Below are 24,755 nucleotides of genomic sequence, written 5' to 3' on the forward strand. Positions count from 1 at the left end.
AAGCACCTGAACCGGACCCAACCTTGCCCGAAATACGACTTGTCCCACTAACCGCTGAAGAAGAAATGGCAAAGAAAAGCAGAGTTAGGGCCCTTCTGACTGCCACAACCAGGGCCGAAGTAGAACCATCCGTACAAACGCAGCCTGCCGTTGTGGCCCTCCCTTCTCAGCAGCCCTCTTCATCTCGCCCTTCTAAACGCGCCCGATCTGCATCGACCGAACAACAACTTGTTGATGAGGTTGAATCCATCCCCCAAAGTCCTCAACTTACTCTTCAACCGGAGCAAACTGACCGAGCAGAATCTACAAAATGGGCTCCGAAGCTAACCTTCAACGATCGAGACATCAAAGCTTCTGATTCGGTTGTTGCTGAAAAGGATCATCAATTGGCCTTTAATCTGGCCAAATGTGTGTGCCTCCCCAAGGACATGGAGCACCACCTAAAGCAATTAAACACCGAAATAAAGTCAATCCGGTCTACATCGAAGTCCATGATTTTGGTAAGTAGCTCTGTCCGCTTTTTCTGTCTGATTTTTCCAAACTTTTACTTCGGCTCAAGAGATGTCTTTGTTTCGTCAGGCCTTACAAAAAAATAACATTACGTACAAGAAGGTCCAAGAGCTTAGAAAAACCACAAGGCAGGCAATGGTGGAAGCCGAGGCAAAGGTGGCCGAGCTAGAAGAAGCTGAAAAGAAAATGGCCGAGATGCAAGCAGAGAACGGCCGACTTGCCGATCTGGTTAATTCGGCTGAAGCAGAGAAGCAGAAAGCCGCCATCGCTATGAAAGACAAGTATCTGCGGGAGTTGGTGAAGCTTGAGAAGAGAAAAGACACCGAAATAACTCAACTAAAAAAGAGCGCGGAGGAAGCCGAAAAGGAGGGGTACAAGCAGGGTTACAAGAAGGCAGAAGACGCCTATGTCAAACAGTGCGACGCTGCCAAGGAGCTGTTCTTCAAGTGCGGCTGGAGGGCGGCTGTTGAGAAGCTCGGTCATGATCAACAGACCGAGGTCTTCAACCCTCCAGCTTACTTTATACCGAAGTCCCTTGCGGAGTATGCGGATGCCTTGCAACAAGAGTTTCTGGAAGACTCAGATTCTGATGACTCCTCTGCTTCTGAAGACATTCCGGTTGTTAGTGCAGACCCATCACTTCGGTTGGAGCCCATGGTAGAGGACCCACCTATTGATCAGCCAAGTGACACCGTGGTTTCAATAGGTGGGTCCTCTACCATCCTGGCAACCGAGAGCGAACTTCCTCTTGAAACCGGTCTCCAAGTTGATGGTGATGCGGCTTTTGACGCCGAAATTGAAGAACTTTTTTCCTGATTTTTTCTCCTTTTTTGTTACCTTTTCTTTGTAACCGGGCTATGTTCCTCTTGTACTTGCTTTTCAATGAATGAAAATTTTGTTGGACTCTTATTCCGGTTCTGATATGTATGCCTGTACTTCGTAATGCCTTCTAATACTCCAACTTCTATTTCGGTTTTTACTTGTTAAACTATGCTTACCAGCCAACCACTCCTTAGCCGACATAATTACTGCGGCTGAGGAGCACACAGATTTTTGGTTAATCTAGCCAACCACTTCTTCAGTCATACCCTTACTTCGGCTGAAGAGTAATAAGAGCTGGTTTTATTCTAGCCAACCATTCTTCAGCCGTAACCTTACTTCGGCTGAAGGGCAACAAGTGTTGGTTTATTCCAGCCAACCACTCTTCAGCCATACCCTTACTTCGGCTGGAGAGTAAAAAGAGTTGGTTTATTCCAGCCAACCATTCTTCAGCCATTCCCTTACTTCGGCTGAAGAGTAACAAGTGTTGGTTTATTCCAGCCAACCATTCTTCAGCCGTACCCTTACTTCGGCTGAAGGGTAACAAGTGTTGGTTTATTCCAGCCAACCACTCTGCAGCCATACCCTTACTTCGGCTGGAGAGTGAAAAGAGTTGGTTTATTCCAGCCAACCATTCTTCAGCGATTCCCTTACCTCGGCTGAAGAGTAACAAGTGTTGGTTTATTCCAACCAACCACTCTTCAGCCATACCCTTACTTCGGTTGAAGAGTAACAAGTGTTGGTTTATTCCAGCCAACCTCTAAGTTAGTTTTTCCAGCTAACTTAGAACAATGTTTGGTTATTCCGACCAAAAAGTCCTGCAGCCTGGATCCTTATCCTGGGCTTAGGAAGGGTGTTGGTTTAATTCAGCCAACCTCTAAGTTAGTTTTTCCAGCTAACTTAGAATAATGTTTGGTTATTCCGACCAAAACGTCCTGCAGCCTGGATCCTTATCCTGAGCTTAGGAAGGGTGTTGGTTTAATCCAGCCAACCTCTAAGTTAGTTTTTCCAGCTAACTCAGAATAGAATGCCTGCGATATACCTAATCTTTACTAAAGCTAACTTTTACAAAGGACAACTTGTGCTAAAAAGAATTGCTTGTTTTATTGAAGAAAGAAAGAAAAAATTACATATGTTTGAAAAAGAAAAGTTAAAAGTAAAATAACTTAAGATTGGCCGTATTCCATGGCCTAGGGATTGCCTTGCCATCCTTGTCTTCTAGGTGGTATGCCCCTTTGCCTGCTAACCCAACCACCTTGTAAGGACCTTCCCAGTTTGGCCCTAACTTTCCATCTCCTCGGATCAAAGTGTTTCCCATTACTTTGCGCAGTACCCAATCGCCGATCTTGAATTGTCTTGGATGCACCTTTTTGTTGTATTTTCTGATTAACTCTCGTTGGTATGCGGCGATGTGAACCAGTGCTCTTTCCCTTCTTTCTTCTGCGAGTTCGAGTTCTAAAGTTATGGCTTCTCTATTTAAGTCTGGATCAAAATTTTCGCTTCGAATTGTGGGGAGGCCAACTTCTAGTGGGATTACTGCTTCCATTCCGTAAGCTAAGGAGAATGGTGTTTCTCCTGTTGATCGCCGAGGTGTGGTGCGGTATGCCCATAAAACATGAGGAAGTTCGTCTGCCCACTTGCCTTTTGCCTTCTCTAGTCTTTTCTTTAGTCCATCCAAGACGACTTTATTTGATGCTTCTGCTTGGCCATTCGCTTGAGGATATGCTGGTGTAGAATTGTAGAACTCTATCTTGTACTCTTCACAAAAGCTTCTGAAGATTCTGCCGTCGAATTGAGTGCCATTGTCTGAGATTAGGGCCTTTGGTATGCCAAATCGAGTGATGATGTTTTTCCAGACGAACTTCTTTACATCTTTTTCCTTGATTGATGCCAATGCTTCTGCTTCAACCCACTTTGTGAAGTAGTCTGTTGCCGCGAGAAAGAACTTTCTGCCGCCGGGTGCTGTTGGGAGTGGTCCTACGATGTCCAAACCCCACATTGCGAAAGGCCATGGGCTAGTCAATGGTAGGAGTTCTCTGGCTGGTTGATGTATTTGATGTGCGAATTTCTGGCATTTTTCACATTTCTTCACATATTTCTCTGAATCTGCCTGCATGTATGGCCACCAATAACCTTGCGAAATGGCCCTGTAAGCTAGCGACCTTCCCCCTTGATGGCTTCCGCATACTCCTTCGTGTATTTCAAACAAGAATGCTTCTACTTTGCTGGGATGAACGCACTTTAGGTAAGGCCCTGAGAATGACTTCTTGTATAATGCCAAAGATGGAGATAGCCAAAATTGCTGCGACTTTGCCCTTATTCTGTTGGCCTCTTTTTTCTCTTCTGGTAGGATGCCGTCTTTTAGGAACAGGATGATGGGATCCATCCAAGAGGGGCCGAGTTCTGCGCAACATACCTCTTCTGCTTTGGGGTCTTCTATGCTTGGTCTTGGTAAGTAGTCGATGAGCAATGGATGAGGGGTAGATGCATCTGCCATCGAGGCAAAGCCTGCTAGTTCGTCTGCTCTGCTGTTTTCCTCCCTGCCAATTTGTTCTATCCTTACTACATCGAACTTTTTGATCTCTGTTCTGACCAGCTCTTGGTATTTGGCCATTCTGTCATCCTTTGCTTCGTAATCGCCAGAAATTTGGTTTACCACCAGTTGTGAGTCGCTGTAAACCATTAGTTCGGTGGCCTTCATGTAGTGTGCTGACTTGAGTCCTGCGAGAAGCGCCTCATACTCCGCTTCATTGTTGGATGCTGGGAAGCCAAGGTTGATTGCTTGCTCTATAACCAGGCCGTCTGGGGAGATGAGGACTATGCCAAGTCCTGCACCATGCCGGTTGGATGCTCCATCCACAAAGAGCTTCCACATCTCTCCAACGAATAACTTCCAGCAAGTGTAGGGGTCAGATGATGTCGTGGGGTCAAGGATGGTGTTTTCTTCAAGGTCCATGTTTGCTGTCTGCCCTTCGTCCTCTGATTGAACTGTTGGTGAGCCTTTGTTTGTCTCTTCCTTGTTGTCCTTAGTATGGTCTGCCTTGGTGCTTGATTGACTACCCTCTACTAGGGGTTGCGCTATTCCGGCATCAACTTTCGTCCCTAGTTCGGTTGTGTCAGTTAGGTCGACTGGGCAGATATGATGACTTCCAGGAGTAAACTCTGCGACGAAGTCTGCCAAAGATTGGGCTTTTATTACGGTCTTGGGTTGGAACTTGATGTCGAATTGTCCCAACTCTACTGCCCACTTTAAGATTCGCCCAGAAAAGTTCGCCCTTTCAAACAAAACTTTTAGTGGAAAAGCTGTGAGGACGACTATGGTGTGGGCATGAAAGTAGTGTGCCAATTTTCTGGATGCCATCATTAATGCTAACGCTAGTTTCTCTAAGGGTAAGTACCTTGTTTCGGCTCCCAATAATGTCTTGCTGACATAAAAGATGGGCAAGTGTTGTATTCCTTCTGCACGAACCAACACTGCGCTAACTGCGTGCTGAGAGACTGCCAGGTACAAAAAGAGTTCTTCACCAGGTACTGGAGTAACAAGTAGTGGTGGGGAAGACATGTACTCCTTCAAGCTTTCCAGAGCTTGGTCGCATTCTTCATCCCACTCAAACTTGGCTTTTAAAGCTTGGAAGAATGGTCGTAGTCTGTCTGATGACCTGCTTATGAACCGGTTGAGCGCAGCTGGCATACCAGTGAGATGCTGCACTTCTTTGACTGAGTTTGGTCTTTCCAACTCCTGGATTGCTTTAATCTGAGAAGGGTCTGCTTCTATACCCCGGTTGGTCACAAGGAAGCCCAAGAATTTGCCAGATCCAACTCCGAATGCGCATTTGGACGCATTGAGGCGCAACTTGTGTTTCTTCAAGATCTGGAACATCTCGCCTAGGTCTTTAAGATGGTCATTCTCATCCTTGCTTTTGACCACCATGTCGTCGATGTAAGCCTCCATTGTTCTGCCTAACAATGGTTCGAACATCTTGGTGACCATCCGTTGGAATGTCGCCCCTGCGTTCTTTAGGCCAAAGGGCATGACCTTGTAGCAATATAATCCCCTTGGTGTTGTGAAGGATGTGACCTCCTGGTTTGGTTCATGCATGGCGATCTGGTGGTAGCCTCTGTATGCATCCAGAAAGCTGAGTCGGTTATGCCCTGCCGTTAGGTCCACCAGTTGATCTATCCTTGGTAGAGGAAAGCTATCTTTTGGGCAGGCCTTGTTGACCGTTTTGTAGTCGACGCAGACACGCCATTTACCATTCTTTTTTGGCACTACGACTATGTTGGAGATCCATCTTGGGTAGTGCACTTCTCTAATTACTCCTGCCTCCAGTAGGTTGCCTACTTCTTCTGCCACTATTTCGGCGTAGTGGAGTGCCGATTTGCGTGTGCGTTGTATGACTGGTCTGGCGGATGGGTGGATATTGAGTTGGTGGCTGATGAAGTTTGGATCAATGCCTGGCATGTCGTAGGGCGTCCAGGCAAACACTTCGATGTTAGAGGTCAAGAATTCCAAGACCTCTAATCTCTCAGCGCTGGACAACGATGAGCCAAGCAAGAAGAACTTATCCGGGTTCTTCTCATCTATTTTTACCTCCACCAAGTCCTCCACCGCTTTCTGATCAGCCTCTTTATCGACGTCCGCGAATAGTTCATTACTTTCTGGTTCTTCCACCGAACGAACATATCCTTTTGCAGCGCGGCTGCCATTCACCGTGGCGAAACATTGCTTTGACATGATCTGATCTCCATAGACTTCTTCAATTATACCGGTGTCGTTGGGGAACCTCATTACTTGGTGGTAAGATGACGCCACCGATCGCATGGCATGCAGCCATGTTTTGCCCAGGATGATGTTGTAAGTGGAGGGGACCTTCAATACCCAGAACTCCACTTGTTTTGTTACGCTTCCTGCTCTGACTGGAAGGATTATTTTGCCGACGGGCCACTATGGCATGGAGTTAAATCCAATTAGGGGAGAAACTGCAGGCGCCAAGTCTTTGTCTTGTAGCTTCAACTGTTTGAATGTTTCGTAGTACATGATCTCACATGAACTACCCTGGTCAATCAGAATCCGCTTGACGTCAAAATCTTTGACTCGGAGAGTAACAACCAGAGCATCATTGTGAGGACAGTATATTCGATCCAGGTCTTTATCCGAAAAAGACATGACGTTTGTTGCCTCTGTCTTCCCTTTCTTCGTGGCTGGTTGGGCACCTAGCACTTCTCTAAAGTGCTCAGCCTTTTTAATTGATCCTCTGAGCTCGTATACGCGCTCAGGTTCAAAAACTCCATGTATGACATTGATAATACCTTGAGGTGGTGCGTCGATTGGCATTCTGTTGGGATGGTTATTATGATCTTGGGGGGCCGGTTGCGTCCCTCCTTCAATATATTTGTCCAAGTGGCCTGCTGCCACCAACTCTTCCAAGTGTTGTCTTAACGGTGTGCAATTCTCAGTTCGGTGCCCCTTTTCTTTGTGGAAGGTGCACCGTGATCTGTCGTCGTAGTCTTTCTGAGCTTCCCCTAGCTTTGCTGGCCACTTGACAAAAGGCTCATCTCTTATTTCGCTCAGAATCCGATATATTGGTTTTTTGAACACCGTTGTTATGGCAGTGCGGATTCTCAACCATCTTTTGTCTGGGTCTTCTCCGTTATTTCGTCTGCCACGCCCGTTTTTATTCTGCCGATCTACTGCATTGACCTTTGCTGGGGTCTTCTTTTCTGGTACCGTGGTTGCACTAGATTTTGCTTTGGCACGTGCGTCATCCTCTTCTACCCTGATGTGCTGATGCACTCTTTCCATCAGGGCCTCCATGGTGAGAGGTGGCGTCATGGTGATCGAATCCCTTAGTCTGTTCCCTACTGGAAGGCCTCTTTTATACTGCGCAATGGCAAGATTGGTGGGGCAGTCCCCAATCTGATTGAATGTTTCCCAGTAGCGACTGTTGTAGGATCTAAGGGTCTCTTTATCCCCCATGTCGATGGAGAGTAACTGGTCTATCTCCACCGGCGTCTTAGTGTTTGTTCGAAACCTTGTTATAAATGCTTCAGCCAGTTGAGCCCAGGAGGCTATGCTGCCCTCTGGGAGCTTTTCAAACCAAGTCAAGCCTAGGTCGCCAAGACTTGATGGGAAGAGTATGCACATTAAGGCCTCGTTTCGTCTGTATACAGCCATGACTTGGCGGAAGTGGCTCAAGTGTGAGTACGGGTTCGTCTTCCCTTCATATGTGGTGAATTTCGGCTGAAGGAAGCCTGATGGTAGGGGTGCGTTCTCGATTGCTGGAACAAACGGCGAAGTCTGTAGTCTTGCTAAGGCTTTGTCCGTTGGTTCATAGGCAGGGCGCGGTATTGGCATTCCAACCTTGACGCTTCCATGTGTCTGAGGAGCCAACCGCTGTAAGGCAGAAACTCGGTGTGGATCCCTTGCCCTGGCATCCTCCTTGCATCGTGCTTTTTCTTCAAGCACGGTTCGTAAGTCGGATAACCTGGGCAGCTCTGTCTGTCTAGATCTAGTTTGGTGTGCATGTAAAGGCCAATACGTGCTTCCTTCAGTGTATGATCTCTCAAATCTCGTCCTCTCAGACCTAGAGTGACGAGTTCTAGAAGACAAGGATTGAGTGTCGCCTGTCCTGAGGCTTCTGCTCTCTCCTTGTGAGGGTGTAGTGTTCCTGCTACGATTTTCTGAGTGGCGAGGGGGTGTCTTGTTTTTGCGCCCCTCTCCTGTCGCCACTTTTTTTTTCTTCATCTGGCGTTTCAAGGCCTCCATGTCCGCCGCCATCTTTCTTATTAATTCGTCTTGCTCTTTTACGCGGTCTTCCAGAGCTTGAGGGTCAATCCTTCGTCTTTGCCGGTCGGGACTCTAAGAGTGACGAGGACTGTTATTCCGCCTTCCCCTGCCACCCCTCCTGGAGTTATGTTGTTGGGGCTCCAAATCTGCCATAGGAGGGACAGAGGGTAATCCTTCTCGCCTTGCGCCCCCATCTGGAGTTAGCCCGTCGACGGCGGACTGCGGTAGTTCTTCAATGTGTGCCATTGATTGAGAAAATGAGAAGCTTAGTCAAGAGGTTTTTTGTTCTTGTCTGTTCTTCCCACAGACGGCGCCAATTGTACGGGGAAGATTTAATTCTCCTCGTATAATCCTGTTGACCAAGTCCACGCTCCTCCGTACGACGTCGCTTTATCACCTGAAAACACAAACGTGAGCTAGCCGGCGGGTGTGTGCCGGAAACCTCTCCGATGCCTAAGTCAGTAAGCTTGACAAATGGACAAAGCTCTATGTTCTCAGAAAGCAAAATTGTGTTGTGTTCTGTTACCTCCTCCAAGGTGATGTTTGTGAGCTTTTATAGGTTTCGAGTCGCCCAATCCTAGTAGGACTTTTATTTCTCCATGCAGAGTCTTCCTAGGATTCACATTCCTAAAGGATAATGCTTATCCTTTTACACCCCCCCACTGCTTAAACCAAGTGGGATGGTTTTCATCATGGCCGAACTTCCATACAACTGAAATAAAACTGGATATGCCGAGCCACAGATTAAGCCGGACTATCATTGGTTCGGTTCTCCCTTCATTCTTCCTTACCTCGGTTTTCTCCTGTTCAACCCATAGTACGTTCAAACCGAACCCACGATTCTGGACCGGTATAACTCCAAACTGTTTCCGGACCGAAGTACTTTATAACTCGTAAGCCGAAGTAACTTCTTCTTCTTTCGACCGGAGTAACTTTGTCCCTATTGGGCCGAAGTAATATTACAGTCTCTTTTACACAGTCCTTCGTACTTTGGGCCACAAAATCCATTTCATAGCTCGGCTTAATTTTCACCAAAAATTACCCTCTCATTTCTATTCAACATTTATCAGGTGTTTGTCAAGAGTCAATTTAAGCTCGTCACGATAAGACTTGCTTCTATTAAATTAAGGAGATTTGTGGAGCTATCACAATTCAAATTTGAGTGATTTAAATAATTTATTTTATATGATAAAATTAATTAACTTGATAATTGTTATAACACAATTTTATTAAATATATATATATTTTTTAAAAATCTATAATTTATTTTTTCATATGTTATGTACATAAAAATATTACAAAATTGAACAACTAAAATCTTGCGAGTCAGAGTAGTAAAAAGACTTCTTTTAGGTTTTTGTGAGGAAAAGAGTAGTAAAAAACTTGATAGATGATCCATCTGGACTGAAGTAGACTGCACTTCTTTACTAATATAAAGTGTCACTATAGATACGTAGTAATACGACACTTACAACTGGCATTTGGAGTGTTCTCCATCATTACTCTTTAATTGTTTACTTTACTCTCTCCTTAATTGTTTACTCTCTCCACTATGGAAAATAATCGGTTGGTTCAGGCTCACTGTGGTTTTATTTTTGATTAATCATAAATTACTATATTTTTAATAATTAAATAAAAATTATAAATTTCAATTCCTCTATTTTAAAACGAAAATAAATTCTTTTGGCGTTTATATTTTCAATAAATAAACTTTTAAATCAAAATGCCAATAAATTAATGTTATGTTTGGTTGGGGGATTTGGAGAGGGATTTGGAAAGGGAAAGGGAAAAAGTGTGTGAAACTAGGTGAAATGTAGGTGTATTTTATTTACATTTCACCTAATTTTTCCCTTTCTTTTTCTAAATCCCTCCTCAAATCCCTTAACCAAACACAGCGTAAATTGTAATCAGGATTGCAAGCGATTATGAAGGTGGAGTGATCTGTTTGGTTTATGCCTTTGTCAATAAACATAGGAATGAGACATATATTTTGATATGGACGCGCTGGTAATAAGGTAAAATAGTTTAAAAATCATTATAAAAAAAAAATTATTCTTTTTATTTGTTTAAATATTTTTTAATTAAAATAATTAATTTAAAAAAAAAACTAAATTCCAAATGTTTTCTCCTCTCAAGTGTCGGCCTATTTTGGTAACTAGTTAAAAATTAAATTTTTGACCTATTAATTTTTTTTAGATCATATTATCTCTTTATTTTTTTTGTATAATATGTTTTTTCAAAAAATAAAAAATAAAAAAAAAATCTAAAAAACTAACTTTTAACATATTTCTCAATATGCCAAAGTTAGTAAAATTGCAAGCCGAAACGTAGGTATGCTTGAGAAGTTAGGTTTAGGTTAAAGTAATCAATAAAAATAAAATAATTCAAAATAATTAATAAGATAAAATATCACATGCAAATCATAATCATTTTATTTTTTCTTTCACGATTATTAAATTAACTACAATAAAAAAAAATTACTAACCTAAACACAAATTTTAAAACTAAACTAAAATAACTAAAAAACTAATTAAAATAGTCTATTTGTGGCCTATTTTGATAATTAGATTAAAAATCAATTTATTAATTTAAAATTTTTTAAATTACATTATCTCTATAATTTTTTATATATTTAAAAAAAAAAAACTGACTTCTAATATAAAATAGTTAGGAGGAGTTGCATTGCTTCATTACATGGCAGCGAGGGAGAGGAGAGGAGCGGAGAGGAGAGAGAAGGAGGGGGCAACTGTCGCACAGCTAGCAGGCACAGCGCTGATGGTGGACTGTTGTCTGTTTATTACTTTATTTAATAGTAAAGCCCCTCTTTCTCCTTTTATTTTCCTTTTACCCCCCAAACTACTTTATTTAATAGTAAAGCCCCTCTTTCTCCTTTTATTTTCCTTTTAGCCCCCCACCACAAAAGTAGCCCGTTTTGCGAGTTTGGCGGTGTGTGATTGAGTGAGGGATACATTAACATACATACAGACACAGTGGGAGACACTCTGGCCTGTTGTATGCGAGAAGAAGATTCTCTCTTCTCCCAAAGGATTCTAGTTCTAAAAGCTTAAGGAATCCCTCAACAAATCTATGGCTGGTTCTTTCTGATCCTTTCTTCAATATCAAACGAATATAGGTAACAATCATTATTCTTTTTTATTTTTTGCCTTATAGGTATCTAAAGATTTTGATTTCTTCCTTGGATTAGACTCTTTCAAAATTGTTTTGACTCTCTCTATATTTGAGTCTGTGTTACTTCTACTAGTTGCTCCTGTTTTCAATTTTACTTCATCATCATCATCATCATCATCATCATCATCATCATCATCATCAATATATATATATATATATATCTAATGCTTTCATTAGATTTCGATCTCGTGACTCTGAGGTTTTCAATTTGATCCCTGAGTTTTAAATGTCTGTTTCAGGTAAGTAATTGCAGAAATCTGCAGTTTTGAGAGAGAGAGAGAGAGAGAGAGAGAGAGAGAGAGAGCAAGATGAGTGGAGCAGTTCTGGTGGCTGTTGCTGCAGCAATGGGTAACTTACTACAAGGATGGGATAATGCTACTATTGCTGGTAATTTATTCTTTCGTTTATTTTTACTCTTTTTTATTGTATTGTTATATTTTGGATCACAACTAATAAATTTTGTGCTTTTGAATCCCCAGGCGTTTTATTTCTTTACAGTAGGAATTCAAAATTCGTTTTTATCTTCGATATTTTCAGAAACAAAAACAATAAAAAAACACCCATTCATCAACTTATCTTTTTTATTTTACGGTTTTCTGTAGGATTTTGGAGTTTCCTCAATACTTTTTTTTCCTTCTTTTTCATTCTTTTGATTTTCTTGTGTGATTGTACTCAGGTTGTGCCCCCTCTCTACTTTATCTATTACAATCTTCTTTGTTGCTTATCAGAAAAAATAATAAAGTGTTTCCAAAAGAAGTGTTTCAGCAAATCAATTTGTCAAACAAAATTTTCATTTTCCCAATTTTTGAGAATAGAATATGAAAACAAAAATGATACCAAACACACCCTGAATTTTACCAGTACTATAGAAATTCACACCTATAAATATCTATCACCTATTTCCAACAAGTCCAGAAACTTTAATGTCTCAAATCATAAATAAATTGTTTTAACAAAAAAGCCACTCAAGTAGATGAAGTTTTAGAATTGATAAGATGAGATTTTTTTATTGTAGCCTTGGACTCAATCTACTCCTCCTTTTAAACCCTTATTCAGTGAGGACTAAACTAGGCATGCTTTCCTTGGATCTCATAGAAGATTGTTCATGTCAACACAACTTAGCTGAAAATAATTTTCTATGCGACTATCACCCCACATTTCTTGGGTAGAAGATGAATCTTGCACTACAATTGATGTTCTTTTAGAAATTTTGATCATATAAAAGATTTAAAATAAACAACATAGTCAATTTGACGCATCAATTTGCACGTAGTAAAAAACAAAAAATTGACTTCAAATTACAATTCCATCTAGTTTAGGTCCTAATTTGAATAAATTACATCAATTTTCAAAATGATTTATACTAAATACATACACAAACAAATGATTTTCTTGCATGGACTTTGTAGAGTAGAGTAGAGTAGACCCAATGGAGGATTGGGATGTTTTGGGATGTTTAGAATTGGACTAAGTGGGCAGTGTGTTCAAACTCCTTTTCCAGTGGTGACAACTATTTTAAGGTTTTCATCAAACGAACAATTATATGTAGTAAATAAAAATTTAATTCCACTCATACCTGTGTGGAGTTGCCCCTGCTTCTATAGGAATCAAATTTGCTCCACAGAAGTGCAGGTTTTTTGGTGGAATTCCTCCTCATTATCTGTTTACTTTTTGTAGGGTTTTGATTACTTAATCATTTGTTGCATAACCTTCTCTTTCAATTCCCCAAAACATTATCTTCTTTTACAACAGGGGCTGTTTTATACATAAAGAAGGAATTCAACTTGGAAAGCAACCCAACTGTAGAGGGGCTTATTGTGGCCATGTCACTCATTGGTGCCACTTTAATTACTACATGCTCCGGTGGAATGGCAGATTGGCTTGGCAGGCGGCCCATGCTTATAATGTCATCTGTCCTCTATTTTGTTAGCGGTCTTGTAATGTTGTGGTCCCCGAATGTTTACATTCTACTGGTGGCAAGGCTTCTAGATGGGTTTGGAATTGGTTTGGCAGTTACGCTCATTCCAATCTATATATCGGAGACAGCACCGCCCGAGATAAGGGGTTTATTGAATACTTTGCCTCAGTTTACTGGTTCAGGTGGAATGTTTTTGTCATATTGCATGGTTTTTGGAATGTCATTGATGGATTCCCCGAGCTGGAGGTTGATGCTTGGGGTTCTCTCTATTCCCTCCCTCATTTATTTTGTATTAACAATATTTTACCTGCCTGAGTCTCCAAGGTGGCTTGTGAGCAAAGGACGCATGCTTGAGGCGAAGCAGGTATTGCAGAGATTGCGTGGCAGGGAAGATGTCTCTGGTCAGTCTTCTGTTCCTTACTGAATGCTTCATTTTGTTTTTTTTTTTTTTTTTGCATGGGCCTGCAAGTAAATGGTCCAATTATTATATGTTGCATTGTAAAACTCCAGTTAATACGACTCTGACGAATCGAACTCTGCCAAATTAGTTTCTACATTATTTATTGAAAAGATTCTCTGCATGAACTTTAATGTTGCTTTTATTTTACCTTTTTATTTGTTTAAACCTTGCGCATAAATACATGAACTTTATTCCTTTTTTGGTTTTTTCTTGTATTGATATTGTTAAATTAAGTTTATAAGTTAAGCATTGGAAACTCATTGCTTAATTAAATTTTTCTTGATAGGTTTGTTATGCAAAGCTGGAGACGTGTAGTTGCAGACTCTGCCTTGTTTGTTGACACTTTGTTAAATTATTGTTGGGACTCCAGCGTACACATTGCAGAGATGTGTTGATGGCATTATTGAGCATATTTTTGTAATTAAATGAAATGAATACTAAAATGTATTGTAAGGTTGTAACCCATGCAACTCCCATACTTACATAGAAAAGAAGAGGAATGAAACTAAAAGAATGAAGAAAATGAAAACCTATGCTCCAATTTTACCTAAAAAGTCAACCAAAGATTCAAAATGAAAGAATTGGTTGCATGAGAACTAGAAGTACAGGAAGCTCAAACAGCATCTTTAACTCAAACACCGGCCCTTGCGACCTCAACTTCCTTGCCACCAAACCATACATCAAGTGGTTTGCCATTTCCTCTGCTGCTTTAAACAACACCGAATAGGCACATGCATGCCCAATTATTGTTGGAAATTATGTTAACATCTTTTTGACAAGCCTAACTTTTTTTAGTAACTTATCTAGCTTACTGAGCAAAATTACTAAGCATATAGCCCACGACAGAATAGGATGGAGAAAAATAATTCATATAACCAACCCCACTTGATTGGGAGACCGGGCTTGGTTTGGTATGATTTGGTATCTAGCTTACAATTGATTTAACTTTACACAATCTTAAGATATGTTTCTCTCACGAGTATAGCAAAGTCAGAAAACTGTTGATTGCCATACTTTTTTTTGCTATTTTGATCTTTTCTTTTTTATAATTATTATTTTTGCATCATCTGGATAATTTTGAATTCCCTTTTATCTACAGGAGAGATGGCTTTGCTAGTTGAAGGTCTTGGAGTTGGGGGTGAAACATCTATAGAAGAATACATAATGTGCCCAGACAATGAAATCACTGATGACCAGGAACCAACTGCTGAAAGAGATAAAATCAGGTTGTATGGGCCTCAAGAAGGTCTCTCCTGGGTTGCTCGACCTGTCACTGGGCAGAGTAGTCTTGGTTTTGCATCACGCCAGGGAAGCATTGCAAACCAGAATGTACCCCTTATGGATCCTCTTGTCACCCTCTTTGGCAGTGTCCATGAAAAGCTTCCTGAGACAGGAAGCATGCGAAGCATGCTTTTTCCACACTTTGGTAGCATGTTCAGCATGGCAGGGCAGCAACCTAAAAATGAAGAGTGGGATGAAGAGAGCCTTGCCGGAGAGGGGGAGGATTATACGTCCGATGCTGGTGCTGCTGATTCTGACAACAATTTGAACAGTCCACTAATTTCGCGCCAGACAACAAGCTTGGAGAAAGACATTGTCCCTCCAGCTGCCCATGGAAGCATTTTAAGCATGAGGCACGATAGTCTCACGCAAGGAAATACTGGGGAACCTCTCAGTAGCATGGGCATTGGTGGGGGTTGGCAGCTGGCATGGCAATGGACTGAGAGAGAAGGTCAAGATGGAAAGAAGGAAGGTGGATTTAAAAGAATTTATTTGCATGAGGAGGGTGTCTCTGCATCTCGGCGTGGATCTATAGTTTCTCTTCCTGGTGGTGATGTCCCTGCAGAAGGCGAGTTCATCCAGGCTGCTGCTTTGGTGAGTCAACCAGCTCTTTATTCTAAGGAGCTTGTGAATCAGCATGCAGTTGGACCAGCTATGTTACACCCATCTGAAACTGCTGTGAAAGGGCCAAGTTGGAATGATCTTTTTGAACCAGGAGTCAAGCATGCTTTGGTTGTTGGGGTGGGGATTCAAATACTTCAGCAGGTAACCAATAGAATCTGTTGAAATTTTTTGTGGCATTTTTTCGCTTTGGAAAGTTAAATTCTAAGCAATAGCAATTGGTGTCCTTTCTGTTTGTAGCATGCAACAAGTAATGCATTTACCATTTTCCTTTCTTTATATCGTACCATGAGTTGGCTCCTTTCTCGTTTCCTGTTATAAACAGGATTCCAGTTTCCATGACTGTTAGACAAGATAAAGCCAAAAGGGTTTGGTGCATTGTATTTTCTTACCCTTATATAGATAAACTTGACCCATTGAATTGGGACACTAGGCTTCTTTGCGTAATTAAGAAGATATGTCCAATTTTACTGAGTGGAAAATGTTTCCTATATAGGACACACAGGTGACAGATCCTGCTCGTTTGACAAATACTTCATTTGGGATCATATTACGATTATTAGCATTTTAGGGTTGAAGAGTAATGAACGAAACACGATGAGGATTTTAGGGATATCTTTAGGGTTGAATTCTCCAAACTTGATTAGTATTACTGGGAATGGTTTCGGCAATAAATTTTTTACCTTTTCTAATCCTAATTTTTTTTTTAAAATATTGCGTGATAAAATTTTTTAAAGATAAGATTATGTTATTAAAGATATTAGAAGATATGAAAAATACTAGAATATATGAAAATTTCATGATTTATGTTTATCATGATTTTTTGTTTCTTTAATTTATTTCAATCCCTTAACTAAAGAAATTTGATTGTTGCTCTCACTCTATATGTATGATGTATCATGTAAATAAGAGTATGAAGTTGAGTGAATGAAAGATGTAGCCCATAGGGCTTTGTGTGTGTGTGGATGTAGGTCATTATTGGCTGAACCACGTTAAACCTTTGTGTCCTTTCTTTTATCTTTAATGTCTCTATTATCTCAACCTTATTGCCTTGTTACAAAATTCACCTAAAAAACTATCATGGCAATTCTAGGTCTTTTGTTAGAAGTGTTCCAAATTTACAATAATCCATTTGGTTTTCGCCCAATGTTCACTTTGATGTCAACGTCAACTTGGATTGTAATAGATATTTGCAAAGTTTCTGCAAATTAAGGAGAAGCTTGCATTAGATATCTCTTTTTCAGTGACCAGGTTGAGTTGGAAAAATGTTTTTTACCTGTCCATTTATTTAAAGTCTTCCTTTTAAAAATGAAAATTTTGAAAGCAATGTTTTCCATTTTCTCTTGCCTTATTCAATTACCATCTCATGTATATCTAATGTGAAAATGTCTTCCAAATCAAGGAGCTTGCACTTTCAATCAAAAAATTGCTTTTGCAATACTAGTTCAGTGGCACACATAATAATCTGTTATTGTTGTTGTTGATGATGATGATGCTATGTTGTTGTTAAGTTATGGTTATTGTTATTGTGTGATATAACAATAAATTCAAACTGATAGATGTGATGCACACACCAAAGTAATTTTTCATCGTCACACAGCTCTTCCTATGGTGCAGTATACCTTATCAATGGGTTGCTTAATTTCACTTTCAATTTTTTATTTTTATTTTTCTATGTATAACTAATTTGCTCTATATGGTGTGTCTTCTTCTTTATGCAGTTCTCTGGTATAAACGGAGTTCTTTACTACACTCCTCAAATTCTGGAGCAGGCAGGTGTTGGAGTTCTTCTGTCAAATTTGGGCATCAGTTCAGCTTCTTCTTCACTGCTTATTAGTACCATCACGACCTTGTTGATGCTTCCTTGTATAGCTGTTGCTATGAGGCTAATGGATATATCTGGGAGAAGGTAGCTTTCTTTCTCTTATCCTTTTATTCTCTTGGCATAATTGCAGTTCTTGTATGAAATTGGAAGATCACTAAATTCTGTTGATTTAGGAAATGTCTGTGGTGCAAAAAGGGAATATTTGACTTCCTTTTAGAGACCGTAAAGTCAGTAGCCTACCTTTCTCCATGCCGTTGTTACTCAGGGTGGCTCTAGGAGTGACAATAGTTTCTTTTTGGGGTGAATGTTTTGTGTTTGTTTAGTTATTGAACATGAGACAATTGAAAACATTTATGGTTGAGTTGGTCTAGGGGTGAGGTTGATCATTGACCCCACTAGGTTAGGTGGTATGGATGACCCCGTCCGCTAGCCATTACGTTGTCATCCCTACTTACTTGATGTCCTTTTATATGTCCTATAGACCTCTTCTCTCCAACCCAAAGGTGAGTAAACCAAACTAAGCCTTTTGTCCCTATTGAGGTTTGCTACAAGAATCCTTTCTCCATTCAGCTCTATCAAGGGCTATATGTTCAGTTAAATTAAATAAATTATACTACCTCTATCCCAAATTGTTTGTCCAACACAAAAAGCGAGAACTTAAGAAATACTATATTTTTGTGCCAAGATTTTTTTTTTTTTACATAAATTAAATGTACTCAATGAGATCTTTCAATTGGTGAAAATTTTTGAAAATTTTAGTATGAGAATACATTATTTTTATGTTCTCGTTTTTGCGTACTGGACAAACAATATGGGATGGAGGGAGTATATTTTTTCACTAACGTATTAAATGTCAACTTAGGTCTTCCCTACCCTTAACATCTCTATATATGGTGATCATATATATCACCCTTCCTTATTGTTGCATCTATAAGTCTTTATTGTACATGACTAAACGATCTGAACTTGTTTTCTTTCAACTAATCTTCAATAGGTGCTACTCCCACCATTTCATAAAAAAATTCATTTCTATTTCTTTCTTAGTCTTACCACAAATCCATTTAAGCATTCTCATCTTAAGGTTTATAATGCATGCAATGGGTGTGGAGAGAAATTAAGTGGGCGTATTTAGGATCTCCCTTTAGATATTTGATGGACAAGAGATGAATGTTATGTACTATTCCTTGTTGGCCCTGTAGGATAGAGGAGGGTAGGTTTTCATGGGCATTAGCTGACCCTACTTTTTTAGCGTAAGAAGGGTAGAAGAAAATACCTTGAACTCAGTGTTGCGATGCTATCGAAAGTAATCCTTACTATGCTTCTAAGAAAAAGCTTGACCAACTTTCAACAAAAGTGTGTTTGTACCCAAAATCGATGTAGGTGGTTAGTATAGACAACTTAGTGGTGTGATACAGGTTGTGGATAGCCGATGAGTGAGCTGCCTGAGGGATGCCTTTTGGGATTATGGTAGGATTGGAGATGGCCGAAGACCACCGTAGCTGAGAGAGGAGAAAGCCAAGCCAGCTTAGGAAAGAGATCGTGGCAGTGGATAGCTCTGTATGCCTGAGGAGCAAGGTGGTGATCTGCATGAATGAAGCCATTCTATATGGGGTGCGAGCTCTACTGAGACAGCTGGCTCAACCCTCTTGACTAGGCAAAATGGAGGGAGCTTCAGGAAATTTTGCAACGATAGCATGACCTTGGGGGATGTATCGTGTGTTGACAGTTGGTAAATATGATATGTCCCTTTTCTTTGTGTTAATGGCTTAGAGGTAGGTATGATACAATTGTCGACGAATTACATGTCGTGATCAAGTTCCCTCTCTCGAAGATTGGTCCAAGCGCACCTTGCTATTGAGGGGGAGCTCAGCGAGTGCTTGGACGAAGCCTTGAACTCTAACTTCTAATCCACAAGTCCTTTGGTGGTCGCATTCAAGGTACATAGGCCCTACTCCCAATGTAGGTAGTGCGAGCAGCATACTTTAGTCTTGGAAGTCGAGGCATGCTCAGTGGGGTGACCAGTGAGCAGGGTAAACCATGCGAGCTCGAGGTCTTGGGTGAGCGAGGTCATTAGCGGCACATGAGCTGCTTGAGGCACTGGGTGAAGCGAGGTTGTTAGTAATTACACTCATGGCATGAGGTGTTTGTTGATGCATGAGCGGTCTACGTGTTATCCACAGAAGTCACCCAAGGGATGTCGTGGCAATACCACGTTGTGGGGCTGGACCTATGTAACTACATTATGGTCTCTTCATGTGAGCTCTCATGAACCATTAGCCGGTTTAACACTCACTTGTGGGGTTTAAGTGATTGTTGGCATTTGTCAAGCCGGGAGACGTTTTGGAAAAAAAGTTACGATGGCAAAGATTGGACGTTGCGCTTCTGTGGTCTAGTGGTCGTCTCATTTTTCCAAGTGATGCTTCATATTTCAAAGATGCCCTAGACATATTTAAGGGGGCCTTATTTCATTTTTCTTCTTCATTGGTTGGAGAGCTTTGAGATCATGTGCCTCTGCCCTTGAGATTCTTTTCCTCCTTCGGTTTTCTCTTCCCTTGTTGATTTCTTTGTTTAGAATCCCAAACTCTTGTAGAAATGTTGAGGGTGTGAGGGGCATTGAATGTGGTTATTCGCTCGGGTTTGTTGAGTCAACCCATAGCACTGAGGCCAGAGAGTACATGGAGGGCCAAAGGCATCTCGGGGTCTGGCACCACCGAAACTGCCTGGTGAGGACTAGTGGTACATAGCCTTTTTTTGGAGGAAGACTGGTTCTAGACCACGGTCTTCGACGAGGAGGTTGGCTCGTTGGTACCAGTACCAATTTTACTGTCAGCTGAGATGGCCATAGAGGATGTAGAATTTATTATTCTATACTCTGTGCTGCAGTTTCGCAGTGAGGGAATTTTCCTTTCTCGTTCATTGATTACAAAAATACACCTCCCTGAGCGATGAGATGGATACATTACACAAACCACATAGTTATGGTAGATGTATCTTGGCACACCCTGCCAACACACATACATAAAATTTTCCTTTCAGGTACTTTTTTTTGGGTATAATATTGGCAATGTACTAGTCATGTGCATTCCTTCATGTTGCATCATGTATTGGTCAAGTCTCCAAATTGTTATGTACTAAAAGGTGGTAGTTTTTGTAGAAAACTAGTAATACATTTCAACATGTGACTGCCACATTTAGGGATGGATGTGACCATGTTTCATATTATTATTATTATTTTTATTTGGCAAAATTGGTTGTGACTGAGTCCCATTTTCAAGAAAAAAAATTTCCCCCCTTTTATTTTGAAGTCCTCCCACTTAATATTAGTTCTCCCACAAAAATGTATCCTCTCTCTTTTTTTTTTTATTTTTTTTCAGGGTTGATATTGTGCACCCGTCCATCTCCACCCCTCCATAAAAAATGCAAAACAATAAAGAAGAAAAAAACCTTCAGTAGCACAAAAACCAAAGGAAAGTAGGGCAGATTGTAGGACTCTCTAATTACAATGAACAACTGGAAAACACCCTGCTAAGTCAACTTTTCTAATTCTGTATGATTGTATTTTTCTTGCGATAAGAGGGGGGAAAACTACATAAAGGAAAATTTGAGCCTACATTGCAGTCCTCAAATTATTCTAAGAATTTAGCCAGACTAACATGTAAAATCTTATCTTCCAACTCTTTGAAGTGTTTAGCTAACCTTAAAAAAATGCTTAGAGCTGAAGCAGGTCCTCCTTTTTGTGGTTGTGTTGACCAGACTTCAACAATGGAAGGCAATAATTGGCCTTTTATATTCATGTAAAATAGACATATATATATCATGTGCATGCCATTTTAGGTTGGGTTGGTTAACTTCATGGTACTTTGTTCTCGACATTCTTTACCTAGTAAAAGATAATGACTTGAGCATTTTGTGGTTCAAAACCTTTGGGTATCAACTGTTAATTGGTTTGTTAACCCATTCTTGCATTGCAGGACCTTGCTGCTTAGCACAATCCCTTTGTTGATAGGAACCCTGGTCATTCTTGTCATCGGAGGTCTTGTTAACCTTGGAGATGTTGCAAATGCGGCCATCTCAACTGTTAGTGTGGTGGTCTACTTCTGTTGCTTCGTGATGGGATTTGGGCCAATCCCAAACATTCTTTGTGCAGAGATATTCCCCACAAGGGTTCGTGGCCTCTGCATTGCCATATGTGCCCTCACATTTTGGATTGGAGACATCATTGTTACATACACACTCCCAGTGATGCTCAACTCCGTTGGCCTTACTGGTGTTTTTGGTATGTATGCTGTTGTGTGCACCATATCATGGTTTTTCGTTTTCCTCAAGGTTCCCGAAACCAAGGGCATGCCCCTTGAAGTGATTACGGAGTTCTTTTCTGTTGGTGCCAAGCAGGCAGCGGCTTCTAAAATCAATTGATGACAGTGTCTGTGATTTAAAAAAGATAAAAGTTTTGATTTGTGTTTTAAATGCTGGATTTGGTTTCCTTTTTCTTTATATATAAATTTTTGTGAGTAGTTTGATAGTTTTGATATCTTTGGGAAAATTTTCTTGTATGTGTTCTTTTCCACCTATCATGCTTCACCGACTTTTTTCGTCTATTTTTCTTTTTCCTCGGTTCCCCTGAAAACTTAATAAGAAACACGTAGAGCATCTATAAGAAACATGAGCTAAAAGAAAAGCATGTTCGTAAGGGAACACACAGCTCTAATCAATGTTGCTGGGAAATCACATAATAAATCCATTTAAATAATAATAATAACTCTTCTAAGCATTTTTTTTTTTGAAACAATTCTATACCTTTACATTGATGGAGAATCTTGTGTATTTTTTGTGGGAAGGGTTGGAGGGATACATTCGGAATACATGTCACGGTTTTGATAGTCAATTAGAGCATCTGCATGCAGCTGGTGGTGAAACCAATCTGTCATAATTTAAAAATGTTGTTCTAATCGTGTAAATGTCATTTTTTTTATTTTCTTTATAAAATGTCAAATATAATGGGTGCTACTAGCAAAGATGTTGTGCCTTGCATAGTATCCACAAGTGCTCTTGATGTATAAAGTTAAAGATTTAAAAATAAAAATAAAAATTAAAGAACCCAAGATGCCTTTTATTAAATTTAATGTAATTTTATTCAAATTAATATACTTTTTAATATTTTTATATATTTTAAAGCATTTTTTACATATTTTTAACATTAAACAATGCTTAAAACACACTTGTTAGCATTTACTAAGAAGAAATTAGGATGTTAATAGCAACCCAATGTAAATAACAATCCCATCATCATGAATGTGAAGGAAAGAACCAGTCTCGTTAAATTTTGGCATCTTGCAAAAGTTGGTGGCAAATTCTGTACGAAATTTAATTGTTACAATTTGACATGAGTTATGCTAGAGATTTAAATAATTTACTAAATTTTTTATCAAACTTTTTGCATGGGTGTAAAATCCACACATACGTGGGTCACGTGAGAAGTTTGATAAAAAATTTAGTAGATTATTTGGAGCAAGGATCCTCTAGAGTTTTTTTTCCCTAAAGTTTCCTAGAGTGGTGTGTTGTATGGTTGAGATTTAATGACAAGTCACATCAATTTTTTAGCATTAAATCTCACCCATACAACACACCACTTTAGGAAACTTTAGGAAAAAAAAACTCTAGAGAATCCTTGGTAGATTATTTGGGTCTATAGCATTTTCCATTTGACATATAAAAAAAATAAAAAATAAAAACACAATTGAAGGTGAGCTTAGAAGAGTTGTAAATCAAATTCAGTCAGTAAAACAGTCATTTGTGATGTAAATGCAAATGCAACCATTTGGGGATGTAAATCACAAGAAACAACACAAGGGCATGATCGATCACATATGGCTGGCTGGGTGGCTGGCTCATTTTTATTTTTATTCCCCTTCCCTCCCCTTACAAATCAATGAGATGGACAACCCAACCACCATTGATACAGTACAGCAATCACTGCCAATGTTTTTTGGTTCAAAACACACACACACAGAGCACCCACCATGCACTGAATGGGGGTCCTTTCCTTTGTTGTTTGTTATTCATGATGATCAAAATCATCTAGGAATGCTAGTTACAAGTCTAGCACCCACCCTGTCAAGCCTGTTCACCATTGCTGATGCCTTCAAGTTCCCTTCCTTGATAAACGCTTCAATCATCCTATCCCCAATCTCCCTCCCCCTCTCCTCATCATCAATCACCGCCACTGCTGTAGGCCCTGCTCCACTGATGGTGCATCCAAAAGCCCCAGCCTCCATGGCCGCCTTCTTCACCGCTTCCATCCCTGGAATCAATGGTGCCCTCCTCGGCTCCACAATCTTATCCGACGACAATGCCCTCCCCAATCCCTTCAAATCTCCCTGCAACACCGACGCCACCAGTGCCCCAGCCTGACTGCAATTCCACACATGATGCGACATCGTAATCTCTGTTGGCAATGCTGCTCTCATCTTCTTTGTTGGAGCTTCGAATTCCGGAGTCACCAACACAAAGAACAAGTCTTTTTCGTTCGGGAAATTCAATCGAATCAATTCCAGTGGATCGTAACTCCGAATCAACACGAACCCTCCCATGATCGCCGGCGCCACATTATCGGCATGGTAGCCGGAAACTTTCGATTCCGATTCGAGTCCGGCGAGGACTAGATCAGACACCGATAACGGACCGCCGAACATCTCGTTCACCGCAACTGCGGCTGCGGCGGCACTGGCGGCGCTGGATCCGAGGCCGCTGCCCAAAGGCAAACCTTTGTGGAGGGAGAGGGAGAGGCCGACCGATCGGATGCTGAGCATCTTCATGACGGCGATGGCGGCGATTCCAGCGCAGTTCCAGAGAGGGTTTTTGCTGAGTTTGGTGGAGGAATTGCCATTGATGTCGGAGATGGAGATCTCGCCAGCGTGGACCTGAGGGTCGAGTCGGAGGGTGACGAAGTCGCCGATTCCGTCGACGGCGCATCCCAGGAAGTCGAAGCCAGGGCCGAGGTTAGCCACCGTTGCGGGTGCGAAGGACTTGACGGAGGTGAAGAGGGGTTGGGGTTCTGTAACGAGGGTTTTGGAAGGGAGTGAGAGGTTGCATCTCAATCTCAAGGTTTGGGATACAGAGAAGAAACAAGTGTTGGGTTTGGAGGGATTGGTCGGAGGGGATGTGGAGATGGAGATGAGCTTCGAAGCAGCAGATTCATAGCAGCAAATCGCCATTATTACAGACTCACAGTACACGCACACGAACGCGCACGCGGTCGGAGACAGAGAGAGAGTGTGTGTGGATTCGGTGACTAGAATTTTAAATTTAACTTTAGGGTTTCTTAGACTACGTAAGAGGCGAAATC

At 40.8% G+C, this 24,755-nt stretch overlaps 2 protein-coding genes across 2 annotated transcripts; one reads left to right on the forward strand and one right to left on the reverse strand.

Annotated features, from left to right (window-relative positions):
• Positions 1–10,810: 10,810 nt before the first annotated feature.
• LOC114292482 (monosaccharide-sensing protein 2) lies at positions 10,811–21,932 on the forward strand. The gene is made up of 6 exons (XM_028236462.2): positions 10,811–11,249; positions 11,545–11,692; positions 13,058–13,624; positions 14,783–15,729; positions 17,307–17,494; positions 21,382–21,932. The coding sequence occupies exons 2-6, from the start codon at positions 11,614–11,616 to the stop codon at positions 21,824–21,826; spliced, it is 2,226 nt and encodes a 741-aa protein (XP_028092263.1). The 5' UTR covers positions 10,811–11,249; positions 11,545–11,613; the 3' UTR covers positions 21,827–21,932.
• A 1,248-nt stretch (positions 21,933–23,180) lies between these two features.
• Positions 23,181–24,755, reverse strand: LOC114270800 (homoserine kinase). Its single transcript, XM_028212389.2, has one exon. It carries the CDS (start codon positions 24,622–24,624, stop codon positions 23,485–23,487), a length of 1,140 nt encoding a protein of 379 aa, XP_028068190.2. The 5' UTR covers positions 24,625–24,755; the 3' UTR covers positions 23,181–23,484.

The sequence above is a fragment of the Camellia sinensis genome, chromosome 5, assembly GCF_055761805.1.
Source record: "Camellia sinensis isolate YWXY chromosome 5, ASM5576180v1, whole genome shotgun sequence".
Lineage (NCBI taxonomy): Eukaryota > Viridiplantae > Streptophyta > Magnoliopsida > Ericales > Theaceae > Camellia > Camellia sinensis.